Source organism: Podarcis bocagei (assembly GCF_964188305.1).
Source record: "Podarcis bocagei genome assembly, chromosome: 2".
In the NCBI taxonomy this organism is placed as follows: Eukaryota; Metazoa; Chordata; class Lepidosauria; order Squamata; family Lacertidae; genus Podarcis; species Podarcis bocagei.
The window spans coordinates 68,991,098-69,008,984 of NC_138126.1; the positions used below are offsets into that span (position 1 = coordinate 68,991,098).

The following is a 17,887-nucleotide window of genomic DNA, read 5'->3' on the forward strand; positions in this document are numbered from 1 at the left end:
TTATCACTCCCATGTGATGGATGTTGAACCACGCCTGGGAAATAGCAGCAGCTGTGCAGTGTGTTTGCAGCTGAGCTGAGTCTTTAACTGGGAACTTCTAGATCACAGTTCCACCTTTAACCACTACTGTACTGATAGCAACAATTAAGCCCCATTGAATATGTGTGTTTCCAGTCACATTGCCACCAGACTTTGCGTTCAAGTACTCTCTAAAGCCACCTGTCCTCTGGCACACTGTTGACCTCATAAAGGTTCCTGACCACCGTTCGCAATGTTGTCGATGGGGGAAACACTGGCATTTCTGAATGAAGCTTCGCTTTAGTTTTTCTTCCGTCATCTCTTCTTCCCTTTCCAACTAGGAAGGGAAACTTTGAGGATATGACACACCCTTAGTAAGGCATCAGACACCCCCCACAACCTTTCAGGTCATAAACTCACCACTAAAAGACTTTTCCCTGGGGCAAGCCATTGTGCAATTGGCCATTTAAAGGGTGATTTATACTTTGTGTCAGTAAATTAAACGAGGGAAGTCCTCAAGAGGAAGGAGAATTGCGTTATTTTTTTTTATTATTCCCTGGCAGTGATGCCCAGAAGTGCATCCTTCTATGGGCCAAACTGAACAGGATGTTATTCCGTGTCATTTGGCATTGCACAGTTTACAAAACACCATGACAAATAACCAGCATGCTGGGGCGGCGGCGGGGGGGGGGGGGCGGAGAGACTGTCATATGGGGATCTGGAGGACTTTAACCCTTTTGTCCCAGTCAGTCCCAAAGAGGTGCAAATACAGGCTGCCTCTAATCCTGACTAAAGTGGCTGATATTCTTTGCACCTACCGTTTGCGACTTTCACCCCATTGCGAATAGCAGGTGTGGAGGGCAGGGCAACAGGGGCTGCCTCTGATCAGAACCGTGATGGGGCAGAGGTTTAAAGTCTCCTGTGATCCCAATCCATCTCCCCATACCCGTAGTAACTATTAGTTTCCCCCCCAAAAAAGTCATGTAAGGTCCACGTGAATAATATCCTGTTTACTTTGGCCCTGCAGTTTTAATAGGCAGATATAATTCCTGCTTTCTTATTCCCATCTTTCCTCAACATTAGAGAGAACCAGAATAGTTACAGTGTCATACCAAGGCTATGTAAGTGCAAAATTTCCGCACTGGATGAGCTTGAACCAGGGGCCATCTCTCAACCTAACCTGGCTCCCAAGGTTGTTGTGAGGATAAAATGGTGGGGGAGACCAAGTCTCTGTCCTGAGTTCCTTAAAGGAAAGGTGGGATATAAATAGCAAGGAAGACGGGGTGGAATATAGCTTTGGCATTCAGGTCAAAATCTGAGAAAAGGGTTCATGGGATTGAGGACTAGGAAATTCAAATTTCCGCATCGACAGCTAGCTAAGAGCAGGTGGCCAATTGCCAGAAGCTCTTTAGTGAATTTATGACCAAGAAAATTGCCCTTGGCTAATAAGATATAACTCTTTCCACTGCTGATGCTTCTTGTACCCCTCCCCCATTTTTTTATACAGGCCTTGTGTGAGGAGCTGCGGAACGAGAATGAGGAGCTGAGGGCAAAGTTGGAGAAGGAACTAGAGCAAAGGAACCAGGTTTCAGAGAAGCTGAGGTGAGGGCATGTCAGGTGGGAAAGGAGAATACAGTCATGCTGGGCAGAGCAGTGATCTAGGCGTTTTCATTGTGTGTCTGTGTGTGATGACACTGAAGTTAATATTGGAAGCCTGAAGCTGGTGGAAACTGCCCCCTGTCCCTTGCCCTGCTCTGCTCCTAGGGAGTTTTCTTAAGGCCCATCAAACTGTACAGCCACCCTGTGCAAGCATTAAAGAACCCAAAAGAAACTTCCAGTCCTGGATTTGAGAGGGGAGTGCAGTTATGGCAGAGAACACCGGTGCTTAGAAAGTTCATTTTAGAAAAGGAATTAATTCTAGTTCATCCCTTGCAAAAAAACCTAATTCCATTCCAGTTCATTTCACAGTTCACTTGTGATGGTGCTTGGCAGATATTTTTCAGCCTTCAGAATTTTGCAAGCTGTCCTGCTAAAGTATAAAATACTCTGCAAGAACAACAGAACATGCAAGCATTTTATTTTTTCCAACAGTTCTGATCTTTAAGCTTTAAACAGCAGCATCACTTTTCAGATAGGTAAAAATGGCAAATGTAGTGGCCACGATTACGGAGTTATGTGCAGTGAAACACATGTGCACACACACATATATAATTAAAATGATTTTAAAACCTCCCAAATTTCACTGCAAAGGAAATTTAATTCATGTTCAGTTGACCCAGAACTACTTTCAGGTGTAATTTGGAGATTTATTTTTTAAAAAAATAATTTGGTAAATTAGTTAATCTGAATAGTTCATTCCAAGCACTGGGAGTCCAACCCACCTTGCAGCAAGGAACAGAAGGAGTGGAGCCACTCCCTGAAAAGTAACAACAATGGTGGGAAATCCCAGAGAAGGATAAGGGGAATTTCCTTGCATTGGGTGGCACAGGGTAAACCTTGGAAAAGAGACCCTAATACCTTGGTGCTGCCCTTTTTTTTCCAATAAGTAATCCCCAAAAACACTCTGCAAGTGTTTGTCTGAGCAAGCCCCATCCTCAAGTTGCCATGTAGTGCAACCGTCTGAAGTGCATTGGACGGAATGTACTTAGAAGCATTTACATGACTGAGATTCCTGATACAGTCTGGTTCTCTATTTGCACAGAGGCCTCTAAGTGCCTTCAGTCAAACCTGCATAGCAGCCTCCTTCAAGCCATGAACGTCTAAAAGGAGCAAGTGGACTTGGGAACATGGATGCAGCAGGATTTGCATGCATGCCCCTGCCCCTCCACACACTTTGAACACCCCTGGGCTCAGGCAAACACCTGCAGAGGGCTAAAGATTCAGCCTTTCCCTAGCCTGAAGATCATGAAGTCCTTTGGCCTTTTAAGACCCAACCAGCAGTTCCCTAGAGACAGCAGACACTGGTGTCCTGATTGCTTTGGCTGGGGAAGACCCAAGCTTCTCTGAATAGCTCGGCTTTCACCTTCTTGATATTTCCAGTCAAAAGAGCTCTTTAAAAGTTGTCCCTTGGTCTTCGTAGATGAGATGCTGCCCTCTAGAGGACCTGCCTGATTGTGACTTCCATGCGCTCTGAGCTGTTCTCCATCATGGTCTATAACAGCAGAGCTGGCCCTCAGGAAAGAAATCTTGCCCTGAAGTCTTGTTCTGCATCACAGTCTGTTGCTGAGGGGGTGCAAGCTTTAGAATGTAAAAGACTTTGACGCCAGGAAAACCTCCCCGTAAAATCTAGCCACCATACCAAGCAAAAATTCAGAACAAACATAGAAGTCTTGCATTTCAAACTTCAGGGGCAACTGTCCTCTTTTTAATTTACTTGCAGATCTTATTAAAGAAGAAACTTTACCAGATTCCATGGGGATGTAGACGCTGTATTGATTTGAACACTGCCATTGTTAACATAAAAGTGAACTAAGAGGCTCATTTTTTTTCCTTCAGAGGTTATGTTACTTTAGAGTAATGAGATCCTCATTGGCACTGAAAGACCCTTAACTGGCAGTATGTAACCAGGATCTGCCTCGCAAGCCAAACAGGACAGGTGGCTGGGGCTGCCCACCTGTCAATCACATGCCATCCTTATGACATCACATGGTTGACAAGTGGGCCTGGCCTTGTGCTCTGATCTCAGAGGCTTAAAAGGGAAGTGGGTGGAGACTCAGAAAGCCTTTTCCAAGTCTCCTCCTGCTTCCCTTTGCAGTCCCTAGAGTTTTTAAGGCAGGCCTATCATAAGTAACACTGAGCCACTTGTCTCGGGTGGCAGAGGGGCAGCCGAGCAAGCAGCCCCCTGCACATACTCCTGCCAGTGTGTCAGAACAAGTGAGCCCTTTTGCCAGACCCTCTCATGCCATTTGAGGTTCAGTTGCTGGCAGCTGCATGGCTGGGCACTGTGGCGAACCTTTCCCAGACTTGGGAGCAGCTTCACCGTGGCGTTTACAGTAAGTGGCAGCCCTGGCACACACCATGGGGCAGAGGGGCTCTGCCATGCCTCAGCTGGCAAAATGTCTTTGGTCAGCTCCAGCCAGATGAATGATTTCTCGTCCCTGGTGCTCGTTTTGCTAATATTATTCCTTCCCAATGTAGGTGTGAGAATCTGGAGCTCAGGAAGATGGTGATGATGGGCAGCAAAGAAGGAGTCAAGGCGGAAGGCGTAGAATGTGCTGGACTGCAACAGGTGAGAGGCTTTTCCCTATGAAGCAGAGATGGAGAATCTGAGGCCCTCCAGAAGTTGTTGAATTGCAGCTGCCATCATCCCTGACCCTTGGCATTTTGCCTGGGGATGAGGAGAATTGGAGTCCAACCACATCTGGAGATTCCCCAGCCCTGCTATAAAACCAGATAGTCTGTTCATCTTGCCCCGCTACCCTGGGCCTGATCTTGCAGGATAACTGTTCAAGAGCGCAGAACTGGAGTGGAGTGGCTGTTGGGCTTCCTGCTCCAGCCACTTGAAGGCTTAAGAACTGCCTCTCCCCCACCCGCCACCCCCGTATGCATGCATTAAACATGACAATAAAACCACCCTGGTTGTTATTTGCCTTTCCAATGCATATTGGATCATGGTTGTTGTGGGAGAAAATAGGCCTTACTGTTCAGTGCTTTGGATGCTGGCTTTGGGAGGGAGAAGCATGGGTGCTGCTCTTGAATCGCGAGCTGCTTGCTATGATTGGCTTAGCTGCTTCTCAGGACCTTTTTGTGTGTCAACATTTCAGAAGGGGGTCGCAGAGGAGAAAGCCACGGGGAAAAGCATGTTGGGGTCAAGTGAGAAGAAAGTGAAGATCCTTGAGCACCAACGCAATGAGGTAAGCCGGACATCTGCCCCAAATGACCTAAGGCCAGAGGAGAGCTCAGCACATTTATTATTTTAAGTGTTGCATCTCCTGCCCCTTAATTGCACAGTTTCCTGAGGCAACTCACAACTGTAACCAGACGAAGTCACAATACTGCCCCAGCAAGCGGAGAACCCACAAACCACAAGGCAGGGCAGTGTCGGATCACGTTGAAAGTCAGAGCAAAGAGCAGTGCTTTCATTCCCACCCCCCAGGGAAGCCTGGGGAATGAACCAGGGAAGGGCATTCCAAAGGCAAGGCTCTCTAGGGAAGAGCCACAGAGGTGGATCATCTTGCAGGGTTCAAGCCCTGGCATCTCTAGGTAGGGCAAGGAGAGACCCCTGTCTGAAAGCATGGCGGACCAGTCAGTGTAGACCAGGCATAGGCAAACTCGGCCCTCCAGATGTTTTGGGACTACAACTCATCCCTAGCTAACAGGACCAGTGGTCAGGGATGATGGGAGTTGTAGTCCCAAAACAGCTGGAGGGCCGAGTTTGCCTATGCCTGGTGTAGACTATACTGAGCTCCATGAACCATTGGTCTGGCTTCCTACATTCTGCCACAACCCAAAAGGCCCTGTTGCCAGTTACTTGCCTTACTTGAGAAGATAGGGATAGCCTGATGAGGACCTCTGAAGACGGTCTTAAATGTCAGGCCAATTCATGTTGGGAATATACAGTGCTTCCCATATCTCCAGGAACCTGACATCTGCCCCCCCTCCCACTTTCCTTGGAAACATCGAGATCTGATTCATACCCTCGACATATTGAGTGAGCTGCTGATCCGTAATTGTTTCCTGCTTGGCAGGGGGTTGGACTCAATGGCCCTTGTGGTCTCTTCCAACTCTATGATTCTATGGTGTCATGTGGCCTAAGCTGTGATCCCACAATGGTAGCCTGCATTAGCAGCAGGGTCGGGTGCCTTTTTTCTGTTCAGCCCAGGATTGTCTGCTGACAATGGCTCTCTGGGGTCTCCTGCTGAGATCTTCCCTTTTCACATTGCATCACCTTTTTTAACTGGAGGTGCCAGGTGGGGTGGAGCTGCAACAGTAGCATCCTGGCAGCAGCATCACTGCCATGTGTCCAGAAGAGGTGGCTAGGTTGGGGCTGCATTGGTGCAGCAATGGAGCCAGTCCAGTGCCGCTGCTGCTCAGCTCCAAATCTACCACTGTCACTCCACTTCTCCTGCCTCCGATAAGCAGCAGCAGGTCTGCTGCTAGGCATTTATTGTTGCAGGAAAGCTGCTCCTGCTGTTCAAGAGAGGCCCAAGGTCAACCAGCTTTGGGTGCTATCAGGTTTGGCAATCTATGCAGAGCCTGAAGGAGGCTATTCCTGTAAGAGAGTTGCTAGACAGACTAGAAAGCGCTGGCAAGATAGTGCTTTGGCTACATCAGTAGGGAATTGAGATTCTGTCCTTTGATAACTCTGTGCCTTTCCTTCTAGCTGCTGGAGGTAAATAAGCAGTGGGATCATCATTTCCGGTCCATGAAGCAGCAGTACGAGCAGAAGGTAATAGCAGGGTACCAAATGCCTTGCACAAATGAAGTTTTATAGGTGACAGTTATTTCACATAATACGACACCCAGAGAACTTTGCGTTTCTCTCATATGCCTTGTCGGAGGGGAAGAATGTTAACAGGCATGTTGCTAGAGGGAAAGCTAGGGGTCTCTATGGCACTGACTTTTTCTCTCTGGCTTTAATGCTTTTTATGATAAATGTTTGTCTGCCATCTTACTGGCCTGCATCGATGCACCAAACTCAACATACGGTTAACTGCCAGAACAATCAGATTGTTGTCTGCCAACTCTTAATCTCATTACTTCGGTTAGCTTGGCTTGTGCTATATGCCAGATTTTATTTACCCATTCCTTACGTGTTGTGATCCTAGAACTTTTCCCATTTTTAGCTATAACAATCTGAGCAGCTGTTAATAAACCAAAGATCATTACCTATTGAGTGGGCATGTTTTCATGATAGATTTCCAGTTGAACTGGTTTTAATTCCAATAAAAGTTCATAACCAGTTGTCCTCTCAATATCTCTTTTAATCTGACTTCAAAACATTGGAATACCAGGGCAAGGCCTCTAGAGGGTGTGTGTGTGTGTTTTGTCTGAGATGTCCCATTTTATCAGCATTTTTATTCTCATTGCTCTATAGTATTCTCATACAGTCAGACAAGAGATACTGCATATTTTTAAATGTTTGCAGTATTTCTAGCTGTGTTCTGCGGTTTGTTTCATGTTTCATGTCATCTTCCCCTCCTGGCAGATAACAGATCTGCGGCAGAAGCTTGCTGACTCCCAGAAAGCCCTGGGGGAGCTGGAGGCAGAACGAGAGCAGAAGCAGAGGGATTTTGACCGTAAGCTCCTGCTGGCTAAATCCAAGATTGAAGAGGAGGAGGTGAGTCTGATAAGAGGTCCGACACTCCCTGGAAATGCATCAGCACCCACCATGGCCAATAGTCAGGGATGATGGGAGTTGTAGTCCCACTCACAAGTTCTGCATCCCTGTTATAAAAGATGAGACCAAAGATACTGAGCATGGGATACTGAGCCTGTCTAGTGTGAAGGTAGATGAGCTAGATAGTATATTTGACCAGAGAGGATAGGACATGGGTTAGAGGGATGGACAGGCAATTTGAATTATGATGGCAAAGCTATAGCCACTTGCATTTGTTGAGATTTCAGCAGGCTACCCAGTTATAGACAATTAGTCAGTGGCAGGTGTGGGGAACTTTTTGCCCTCCAGATGTTGCCGAACTACAACGCCCATAATCCCTTGGCCATTGACCATGCTTTCTGGGGCTGATGGGAGTTGTAGTACAGCAACACCTGGTCTGTGACAGTATGTTCTCAAGAAGGTAAAGGAATCTGCAAGGCAGGAGCCTGAAATTTATTTTTAAAATCTTCTCCCAATTCTCATTCATTTCATTTCATTTCCAGTTCTTCTACTTCTGGTTTTGAGGCAGGGAGGGAGGGTGGTAGAATGAGGATCTGTGGTCCTAAGGTATACGGCTGTCTTGACTTTTATGACTTTATCTTTCTCAGGCAGAAAAGGAGAGACTTGCCGGTGAGGTGAAAGACCTAAAACAGAGGGTGAAATTCCTTCAGGATCAGTTGGCTCCAGTCACCAGGCAAAGGGAGTACCAGGAGAAGGAGATTTTACGGCTTAATAAGGTGGGCAATATACTTCTGCTTCTCTGTAGCCATGCCAGTTTTTCCTACCCCAGGTTATGAGCTTTCCTGGACAGTAAAATAGCCTTAAATCTCTTACAATATCTGCAAACATATTGTTTACTGATGCTAAGCTGCTGTGGAGAAAAGACCATTTTAACTGTCCTCTCTGTTCCTGACTCCTCTCAGGCCTTAGAAGAGGCCCTGAACGTTCAAGCCTCTGCTCCTTCCCCTTCGGCCTTCAACAGCCCCATTGAACCTGGAGCATCGGTCCGGCATCAGGAGGTGGTGACCCAGAATGAGCTCCTAAAGCAACAGGTATGGCAGGCTTCCATGAAACTAGGACTCCCCTTGGCTTGACACCATTTGTGAACACAAAAGTTATTTCCAGAAAACACAGTGTTCCTTTTGCCTCCTAAGCTTGTGCCTCTCAAGCTGGGGCAACCCAGTCAGATGGGCAGGGTACAATGTTGTTGTTGTTGTTGTTGTTGCTGCTGCTGCTGTTGTTGTTAACGTCTTTGAAGTTGGGCTCAAAACACGGTTGTGCCCATTGCCTTTTCCTGACATCAGTGTTGGGACACTTGGCGCTTGCCTTACATTGGGATTGTATCTCTGTGAACCAAGGACTTCACTGCCTCTTGTTCCCTGCCAGGTGAAGATTTTTGAGGAGGACTTTCAGCGGGAGCGGAGCGACAGAGAAAGGATGAACGAGGAGAAGGAGGAGCTGAAGCAGCAGCTGGATAAGCTTCAGAAGCAGTTGGTGCTCACCAACAGCCAGGTAGGAACCCAGAAAGCACATTCTGGTTTCAAAAAGGAAGCTGTGCAATGAAGGGGATGACAATTAGGCCACTCTGAAATCCCAGTCTGCTGACTGATCCAGCTGCCCTGTGCTTTCCAAAATCCAAAAGACTGCTACATAGCCTTTCTATCCACCATTAGTTTCATCTCCCATGTTCCCTCCCCCCACATCAGTGTCCTTTTTGGGCACTTCCACTTCTCTCTCCCCCCTGTCTTTATCAGCCTGCTTCCCGTTGCCTTCTCCTAGGCCTAGCCGTGATCTTCAGGGGATCTCTTCTATATCCTGCATTGCTGCACTAAGACTGTCCGCCTTCTCCCAGAGGGTAGCCAGGAGAACAAAGAGGCAAAATCTCACAAAGCGAAGGCATCTTCTGGAAGTTCTTCAGAATCGGGATGCAGTTCACAAGCCACAGTTCAGTCACTTCACTCCTATATCAGGGCTGGGGAACCTGTGGCCCTCCAGGTGTTGCTGAGCCACAGCACCCATCATCCCTACCCATTGATCATGCTGGCAGGGGCTGATGGGAGTCCAGCGGTGTCATGGAGAGCCACAGGTTCCCCATCCCTGCTCCACAGGTTGCTCACATCTGCTGCCTGTTTTATCCTTAAGGGAAAAGAGATAATTGTGTCATTTGTTTTGGAAGGAGAGGGGGAAGAGGCATACCAGTAAGCAAAGACAAGGTGTGTTCAAGTAAGATTGGGTAGTTGCTCCCTCAGCCAGAAGTGGTTCTTGCTGTCTAGCATGTCCGTCGAAATCTAGTATGGCCTCTTACTTCCCTCAGTCATGTGACCTCACTGGACCTTTGTAAGAGTAAGCTGGGGCAACCTCTCCTTATATCCACGCAGAGGCTTAGAGCCAAAGAACTGTGTTATGTGCTGCCTTTTGTGCTTCACGAGGGCACCCAGATTTGGAGGGAGCTCAGCAGCTCTAGCAGATTTGAGCAGAATGTTTGCATTTAATTTGCCTGGCCTCCTTCCCAACGTGCAGTTGACAGGGAATCCTTTAGCTCCCCGCTTACCTGTGGCCTTCTCTCTCCCTGCCAGATGCAGATTTTTAAAGAGGACTATCGTAAAGAGAAGGAAGAGAAGGACAAGTTCAAGAAGCTGCTGAAGCAGCACAAACAGGTACAGAATGCCATGCTAGGAAAAGCACTGTGCTGAAAGATATGACTACTCAGGCAATACCAAATTTAGGTCACAGCCAGTTGAACTGCTAGGTGGACTGTTCAGAGGAGCTGGGAGCTGGGGGCACTGTTATACAGTGGTTCTACTCCTTTCTCCTGGGCTGTGTTCAGAAAGTGGTGTTGGGGGATGAGTGTTCAGACCCCTGGGCTCTCACTTGTGGGGTGCCTCAGGGTTCCGTCCTCTCCCCCATGCTTTTTAATATCTATATGAAGCCGCTAGAAGAGATCATTGGGGTTTGGGCTGGTGTTCATCAGTATGCGGATAATACCCAGCTCTACCTCTCTTTTAAATTAGAACCAGTGCAGGCGGTGAATGTCCTGTGTGAGTGCCTGGAGGTGGTTGGAGGATGGATGGTGGCTAACAGATTGTGGTTGAATCCTGAAAAGACAGAAGTACTGTTTTGGGGGGACAGGGGGCGGGCGGGTGTGGGGGACTCCCTGGTCTTGAATGGGGTAACTGTGCCCCTGAAGGACCAGGTGCGTAGCCTGGGAGTCATTTTGGACTCACAGGTGTCCATGGAGGCACAGGTTAATTCTGTGTCCAGGGCGGCTGTCTACCAGCTCCATCTGGTACGCAGGCTGAGACTCTACCTGCCCACAGACTGTCTCATCAGAGTGGTGCATGCTCTAGTTATCTCCCGCTTGAACTACTGCAATTCGCTCTACGTGGGGCTACCTTTGAAGGTGACCCGGAAACTGCAATTAATCCAGAATGCGGCAGCTAGACTGGTGACTGGGAGTGGTCGCCGGGACCATTTAACACCGGTCCTGAGAGATCTGCATTGGCTCCCAGTACGTTTCCGAGCACAATTCAAAGGGTTGATGCTGACCTTTAAAGTCCTAAATGGCCTCGGTCCTGTATACCTGAAGGAGCATCTCCACCCCCATTGTTCAGCCCGGACACTGAGATCCAGCGCCAAGGGCCTTCTGGCGGTTCCCTCATTGCAAGAAGTGAGGTTACAGGGAACCAGACAGAGGGCCTGTCAGTAGTTGTGCCCGCCCTGTGGAACACCCTCCCATCAGATGTCAAGGAAATATGCAGCTATCCTATTTTTAAAAGACATATGAAGGCAGCCCTGTTTAGGGAAGTTTTTAATATTTAATGCTGAATTGTTTTTAACACTCGATTGGGAGCTGCCCAGAGTGGCTGGGGAAACTCAGCCAGATGGGCGGGGTATAAATAATAAATTCTTCTTCTTCTTCTTCTTCTTCTTCTTCTTCTTCTTCTTCTTCTTCTTCTTCTTCTTCTTCTTCTTCTTCTTCTTCACCCCACTTTGACATGTGGCTCAGATTCCAATCACTTGTATAATTTTTTGGTAGCTTCCTTAGGGCCAGTTCGTACTAGGGATCAATGAATGAATCGGGTCACTTTTGCATGTGTTCACCTACAAGTCCATTCTGTCCCAAATTAATCTGAATAACCAACTTGGATGACCTAAAAAGAGAATTAGACAAATTCATGGAGAGCAAAGCTTTCAGTGGCTACCAGCCACAATGGCTATGCTCTGCTTTCATGGTTGGAAGCAGTAATGTTTCCAGTTTCTGGGAACTGCCAGAGGGGAGACCGCTCTTGTGTTGGGGTCCTGCTCACTGGTTTCCAACAAGCATTGGGTTGGCCACTGTGAGAGCAGGATGCTGGACCAGATGGCCAAGTGGCCTCTTCTTATGATATTCTCTTTGCCATGACGCACCCATAAATTATTTCCATACATTGTGGATGTTTTCCAGTCAAATTGAACCCTAATTGGGCGAAAGGTGTGAAACTTCTAGCCCCAAACTGGATATTACCTATTTTTTTACATAATAATGTGTTTTTCTTTCAGGGAAAGCAACCAATTACCAATGCCATTGTGGCTGATAATTTTACCAGGGTCCTACGTCTCTCTCTCTCTCACACACACACACAGAGAGAGGGAGGGAGGGAGGGAGGGAGGGAGGAGGGGAGGGAGAGAGATCTATCTCTTTAATCCACCCCAGCTGGTAAGGACTGGTTCTGCCCCACAGACTATAGGGCATGATATCCCATTAAATTGACAGTGTCAAAGTTGTCTGTAGGTGGCTTTCTGTTTACCTATCCAGGGAGATCAAAACTGCTTCTACATGTAGATCCAGATTAGATCTGAGTCATTTTTCTCTTACTAGCCACTGCTTTTATTTAAAAGGTAACTCCTTTTTCTCAGCCTACGCTTACTTTTTCCTCCTGGCAACAGTGAGATCAAAATACAGTGAAGGGGGCATAGTGTTCCTTCAGTCAGCCCAGGATGAAATGTCCCTGGATGAAAAGTACAGGATAACCAAAAACAATAATGCTTCCTCCTATTGATGCCCAAATATTCCAGTAGTAAATCATTAGCCTTGTGTATGGCTTATCTGTGTTTGCATCATTCTCAGCCTCCTGCTTTCTCACTTACAGCATTCTGGTGACAGGCTTCATCCAGAGCCACAGCCAGGACCGGGGGCCCCAGTCTGCCCCATGTACCAGTTCCAGTGCCCCACTCCAGTCCAGCCCCACATGTATCTTGGTTATGAGGAGTGGCAGCAGATCCGTTACCCACCAGCGGCAATGCCAAATGAGCGTCCTCCGGTTCAGAACTACCACCGATTCCCTCCTGTGAGTTAACTAAATCAGAAGGCATCAGGGCTGTGAAAAAGGGCAGCTGGGAACTGGAGGCTATAAGTATAAAGCCATCCATTGCCTCGTTAAAAAATAAATGAAGATCAGAGTCTCAGGATTGTGCCAGATTCTGTGCAAAACTCCAGGTGTAAGCGAATGCCCAGAACGAGCAGCTCTGCTTCTCCTGTTTTCCAAAATCTGAAATTGTTGGCTTTGCCTACCAGAATCTGTGCTCAAAATTTTGTTGCATGGCCTGATTCTTTCTTTAGTTATAGAATTCATATTAAGTTCTTCCTCTCGAAGGAATCCAGGGCATGTTCACCCCAGAATGAACGGTTCTGCTTAGCCTATTGCCAGTGCCTCCTCCTACTTGCACAGTGGGGCCATTCAGTTTGGAGAAGCAAAGTTTCCATTTTGAAGCACGCATTAGCTGTGTGCCATGTTTATGCTTGTTTATTTATGTCTTGCTCACTTTAGCCTGAATATACCTGGTATCCACCATGTGTTATTTCACAAAGTCAGAACGCACAAGCGCCAGATGGTGGGAAACAACTCCCCAAGGAATCAGGTAAGAAAGAGCTTCAAACTTCTTTGGTGAAATTCCCGAGAGCTATTGTGAATGCTGCTTTTCCTCCTCTCCTCGAAGGGTCTTCTTATCTGCTATGATAACAGTTCAGAAACGTTTGGCTGCTCCACATGGTAGATCATTTCCATTGCATGGGGCGCCTTCATGCCATCACTAGCACCTGACATAGGTGGCTTTGTGGTGACATGCCAATTTGCCACACAAAACTGGGGAGGTTCACTCTACGGCAGCCACACCCTGTGTGCTGTGAGGGCACTGTTTCAAGCTGCCTTCGCCTGCCTATCCTAACACACAAACGGGCCCTGAACAAATAGGAGGAAAGGAGGTGCAAATCTTTGCTTGAAGGTGCAAATCTTTTTCATGCCTGAAAGGTCACATGAGTTTCTGATGTATGCAATTCACAGAGATCTAACTGGTCTTCAAGTTCATGGAAAACTTGCGCCTCAGTGTTTCAAGGAGCCAGAGGTGTGTGTCTTTGTGCCTCCCTAGCTCTCCCTTCACCTAGCCCTCAACATTTTGTAACTGTGCTGATGACCCGCCAAAAACTGGTGGCCCCTGTACTAAACCACAGTTTAGTGTGTTGTGCAGATGCGGCTGAAATATACTAAATGTCATCGGCCAGATTTTAAATATCCACCGGGCATTTGGCTATGGAGTTCTCAGCAGTTGCTGTTGGTGAGGATTGGGATGGTGGATTCAGTTCAGCTCAAATCTCTGTGAGCTGAACATAATAGTATATTGTTGACCAAAGACCTGTCTGCCACTTTTTGTAATATTTGTGTGTTTTTGTCTTTCAGACCCTACAGGCCTTGGGTTACCTAAAAACCAAAGGCCCGCCTAACTCTATGGCCATGTGCAAGAGCATAAGAAATGGAGTTGTGATATACGCATGTGAGTCTGCATGTACAGATAAAAGCCTCCTTGTGCTCCTGGACACTATTCACATTTATCTGTGTACATGGAATACATGTACACTTGGATGCTTGAGCTGACAGCAGCTTTAGCAGGAATTTCTGAAGACGTATGGAAGATACTGCCAAGGAGTGACAGTGGCCCAGTGTTACGGGGGAAACCACTGGAAATAACTACCTGGGTCTCCCTTTCACTCACACTCAGCATTTGGATGAATAACTCTTTCTGACCTCAAGGATTCAACAGCCATGGATCTGCTATCAGATTCCAGTGGCAAACACTGGCAGCCCTGTGTCAACAGAACCTATATCTAGCTGATTCCCCCTGTCATGTGACAGCTTTACATTTACGGCAACTGAATTTGGTGGCAGCGGAAACATTCTATGTGCAAAAAGGCTTTTGCAGAGCAGCTGTTGTGGCCAATGCCTCGACAGGTTACAGACACTGATTTTTTGCAAGGGGGTAGGGAGAAGGAGAAATCCAATCCCTGTATAGTGTATAGGAAGTAAAATATACTTTCCCCATCCTGAATATATATTTTTTAATTTGCGTGTCGAGTCCAGTGGTTTAGCCCAAGGAAACATTATGCTTCCACTGAGTTGTGCTGTTCAGCGTGGTTAAAACTAGTATTTGTTTGTGTATTGCGCCACATACCCAGTTTATACATATACCTTAACTTACCCTCCTCTTAGTATCGGCAGCTTCCTGCATTGTTTTCCTGAGCCTGAAACTCTGTTCCTGTCTCTTTTCGATCTCACAGTATGAAATCGAACCCATTAGTCTCAATGTAAATGTGGTCTGCAAACAGGCTAGCAGGTGTTGCTGCACAACTCTCTCTCTCAACCCTTCAAGACAGCTTGCTGGACTAGATGGACTTCCAGTCTGATCTAGCAAGGCAGTTTTTAAATGATTCCTGATGGACTGTATGTGCTAACGAGAATAGCTAATCTTTGGTTGCAATCCACTTTCCTTGGCGTAAGTCCACTTGAGGCCAGTGGGATTCACTCCAGAATAAGGTTGTGCTGTAAATGTGGTAGTTTAGTGGAAAAAAACAACGAAGAAGGGTTGCACTCCTGGTGCAGGGCAGTAGTGACCAGCAAAGGCTTTTGAGGAATATGTGTTGCATAAAATCAAAGTTTAAAAACTCTGCTATAAGTGGTACTGCTGATGTTACCACTGTTTTACATGAGTCGGAAGGAATCACAGCTGTGTGACCACCGATTGCATGTGTTGTGGTCAGCTGTGTTACTCTTAAAAGAGCATTGATGGTATAATGAAACAGCTTGGATGCAATTGGGGTTCAGCTTTCTATAGGCATTCTGCACACTGGCTCGATAATACTGTTTCTTCCCCAATCTCCTCCTCGCACAGAGGCTGGTTTCTCCAACAAAGCAGCAGCATGCTGGAAGTGGAAGTGGAGAGGCTTCATTTTAAGATGGGAGGGACCTTAGAATGTGCATGAATGAAAGATGAAATACAGGGAAGTGATGGCTGTTGCTTTTTAAGAGACAAATTAATTATGAGGGTGCACCATACGGTGAATAGGTAGGATGAAAAAGAAAATAAGTGCATATAGAAAGTGGCTGAGTCAGAGTCTGCAAAGACTTTGGTCAGTAAGGTTTCCACTGTTCACTGTTCCTCAGCATGATAATCCCTAAGGAAACAAAGGTGCCCTTTATTTTGACATTTCTGTAAAACCTACACTTGTTTCAACCACAGATTGCTTTAAAAAAAACTGTTTTGAAATGCTAATCCAGCTAACCTAATTGTCATAAACATTTCTTTCAAAGTGTGCTATGCAAGAGGTGGTACAAATGGCTTGTTACATGCTGCTGTAATAACTGGAATACTCCAATGTAGGGGTGTACCAGGGGTTGGCCAGGTTGGCTCTCGCCAAGGGTGCCGGCCCAGGGTGGCACCAAAATCGTGCCCCTCCACTCTGGCTCTCTGCCCATCGGCACGCTCCCTGGGCCGCCACTCCACTGCTTTGGGTGGCTGGACAAGGTGCACAGACTGCTCTGGGCACCTCGGCAGGCCCCCGGTATGAGCTTAGAGGGAAGAAAGACATGAATTGCAAGAGGAGCGAAAAGGAAGGAAGCAGAAGAGGAAGCAGTGAGTGGAGGGTGGAAAAAAGGCAGGTAGGCAAAGAGAGAGATCAGTGGAGGAGGTGGTGGTAGGGAGGCTGAGCAAAGCGGACTCGACCCTGATGGCCGCAAAGGAAGTCAATAGTGGAGCGTGAAAGGCAAACCCTTTGAGTTTCTGATCCATGGTATCTCCTGGCTTCAGAGGTGCCAATAGAGTTCCTTGCCAAGGGCGTCTGGGAACTTATGTATGCCTCTGCTCAAATGGTTAATGCCTGGGCTCATTTGAAACTAGAATTGGATGTTTACAAATATTCAGCCATCAAACTCTACAGGGAAAACTCTTTCCTTGGGAAGTAACCATAAAGGGTGGTCCTTTTTTCTTGTCCTCACAGAGGGAAAGAATAACAATTTACAAAATGTTACATTACAAGATCAATGCCTACCACCCCAAACATAGATGTTATGGCGGGGGCACTTGTAACCCCCCTTTTCTTTCTGTCATAGGAAAGAAAAAGGTGAAGGAAAGCCTGATTAGAATTTACTGTACACATCACTCTAAATAGTAACACCTAGTATTTTTGCTTGCCGATCTTCCTATTGTATAAATGTTAGAGACATTTTGTTTTGGCAAAATGATATTAATTATATATATTAATTTTATTCTATTCCTAATAAAGTGTGATTTCCCCCCCTGTGATCTACAGTCCCTGGAGTGTTATGTCGAAGTGAAATGTGTCTTTGTGCTACCTGGTGCTATTTATTAGATGCCTTTTGGATTGCCATAAATGAAAGGAGGATGAGTGTCAGGGCGTTGGGTATTTCCTTTCATCATCTGTAAGAAATAATTCCCTGCACAGCATAGATGGGGAGCCAGTAGTCCTCTGGATGTTGAACCCATTAGCACCAACCAATATGGGCTATGGGATCAGGGATGATGGGAGTTGTAGTTCAGCCACTGGTTAGCTACCCCTGATCCACAGTGCAAAAAGTGAAAGAGAAGATCCAAGTTTTGTGTGTGTTGTGTGCTTGTGTACTTTATCTTCTCTTTGAATCTATATTTGCATGAAGTGAACACCAAGAGGAAACTGCCTGAACCAGGGCAACTGGATACAGAATGGATTCAGGATGTCAGATTCTAATGCTATCACACAGTTTTGCAGTGGGAAAACTGGTTTCTTTTCTTTAACAGGGGCAGTTTTTAGTATGTAACACAGAACAAAAAAGGATGAGCTCTAACCAGAAACCCCTTCTGTTCCATTTCCACCTAAATAGCAAACTCATTAGGTTGCCTTAAGCAAGCCTCTCTCTATATATGAGAAGAAGATTACTGACTCAGCTTAGGGTTGTCATAAAGGATCATTGTGTGAATGGCTTTCGTACCCTCTAAAGGCACTCTGTAAATTGGGGTGCCTAACCTGTATCCCTCCAAATGCTGCTGAACCACAGTTCCCATAATCGCTGAGCACTGTCAGTGCTGCCTGGGATGGATGTGGAGGGTCTTGGCTTAGTGAGAATGCTAGTGGCAGTATAGACAAGCTCTCATTTTGTTGAGACTGTAACCTAGCTAGAGGATCCAAATTCTCCAAGGAACACACATCTTGTATTGCCACCAGATCTGCACCCTTGCTTAAAGGAGAGT

The 17,887-nt window shown here is 46.6% G+C and overlaps 1 protein-coding gene across 6 annotated transcripts in view; it reads left to right on the top strand.

Moving 5' to 3' along the window:
• Window positions 1–16,945, top strand: part of TNIP1 (TNFAIP3 interacting protein 1) — a 55,351-nt gene extending 38,406 nt beyond the window's left edge. For all 6 annotated transcript variants that reach the window (XM_081180752.1, XM_081180751.1, XM_081180754.1 and 3 more), the window contains 12 exons: window positions 1,526–1,620; window positions 4,156–4,246; window positions 4,782–4,871; window positions 6,341–6,406; window positions 7,166–7,297; window positions 7,945–8,073; window positions 8,260–8,388; window positions 8,723–8,848; window positions 9,913–9,993; window positions 12,466–12,663; window positions 13,144–13,234; window positions 14,050–16,945. In XM_081180752.1, coding sequence (XP_081036878.1) covers window positions 1,526–1,620; window positions 4,156–4,246; window positions 4,782–4,871; window positions 6,341–6,406; window positions 7,166–7,297; window positions 7,945–8,073; window positions 8,260–8,388; window positions 8,723–8,848; window positions 9,913–9,993; window positions 12,466–12,663; window positions 13,144–13,234; window positions 14,050–14,093 — 1,272 coding nt within the window. In that variant the 3' untranslated portion in view covers window positions 14,094–16,945. The remainder of the gene's footprint in view (window positions 1–1,525; window positions 1,621–4,155; window positions 4,247–4,781; window positions 4,872–6,340; window positions 6,407–7,165; window positions 7,298–7,944; window positions 8,074–8,259; window positions 8,389–8,722; window positions 8,849–9,912; window positions 9,994–12,465; window positions 12,664–13,143; window positions 13,235–14,049) is intronic.
• Window positions 16,946–17,887: the final 942 nt, after the last annotated feature.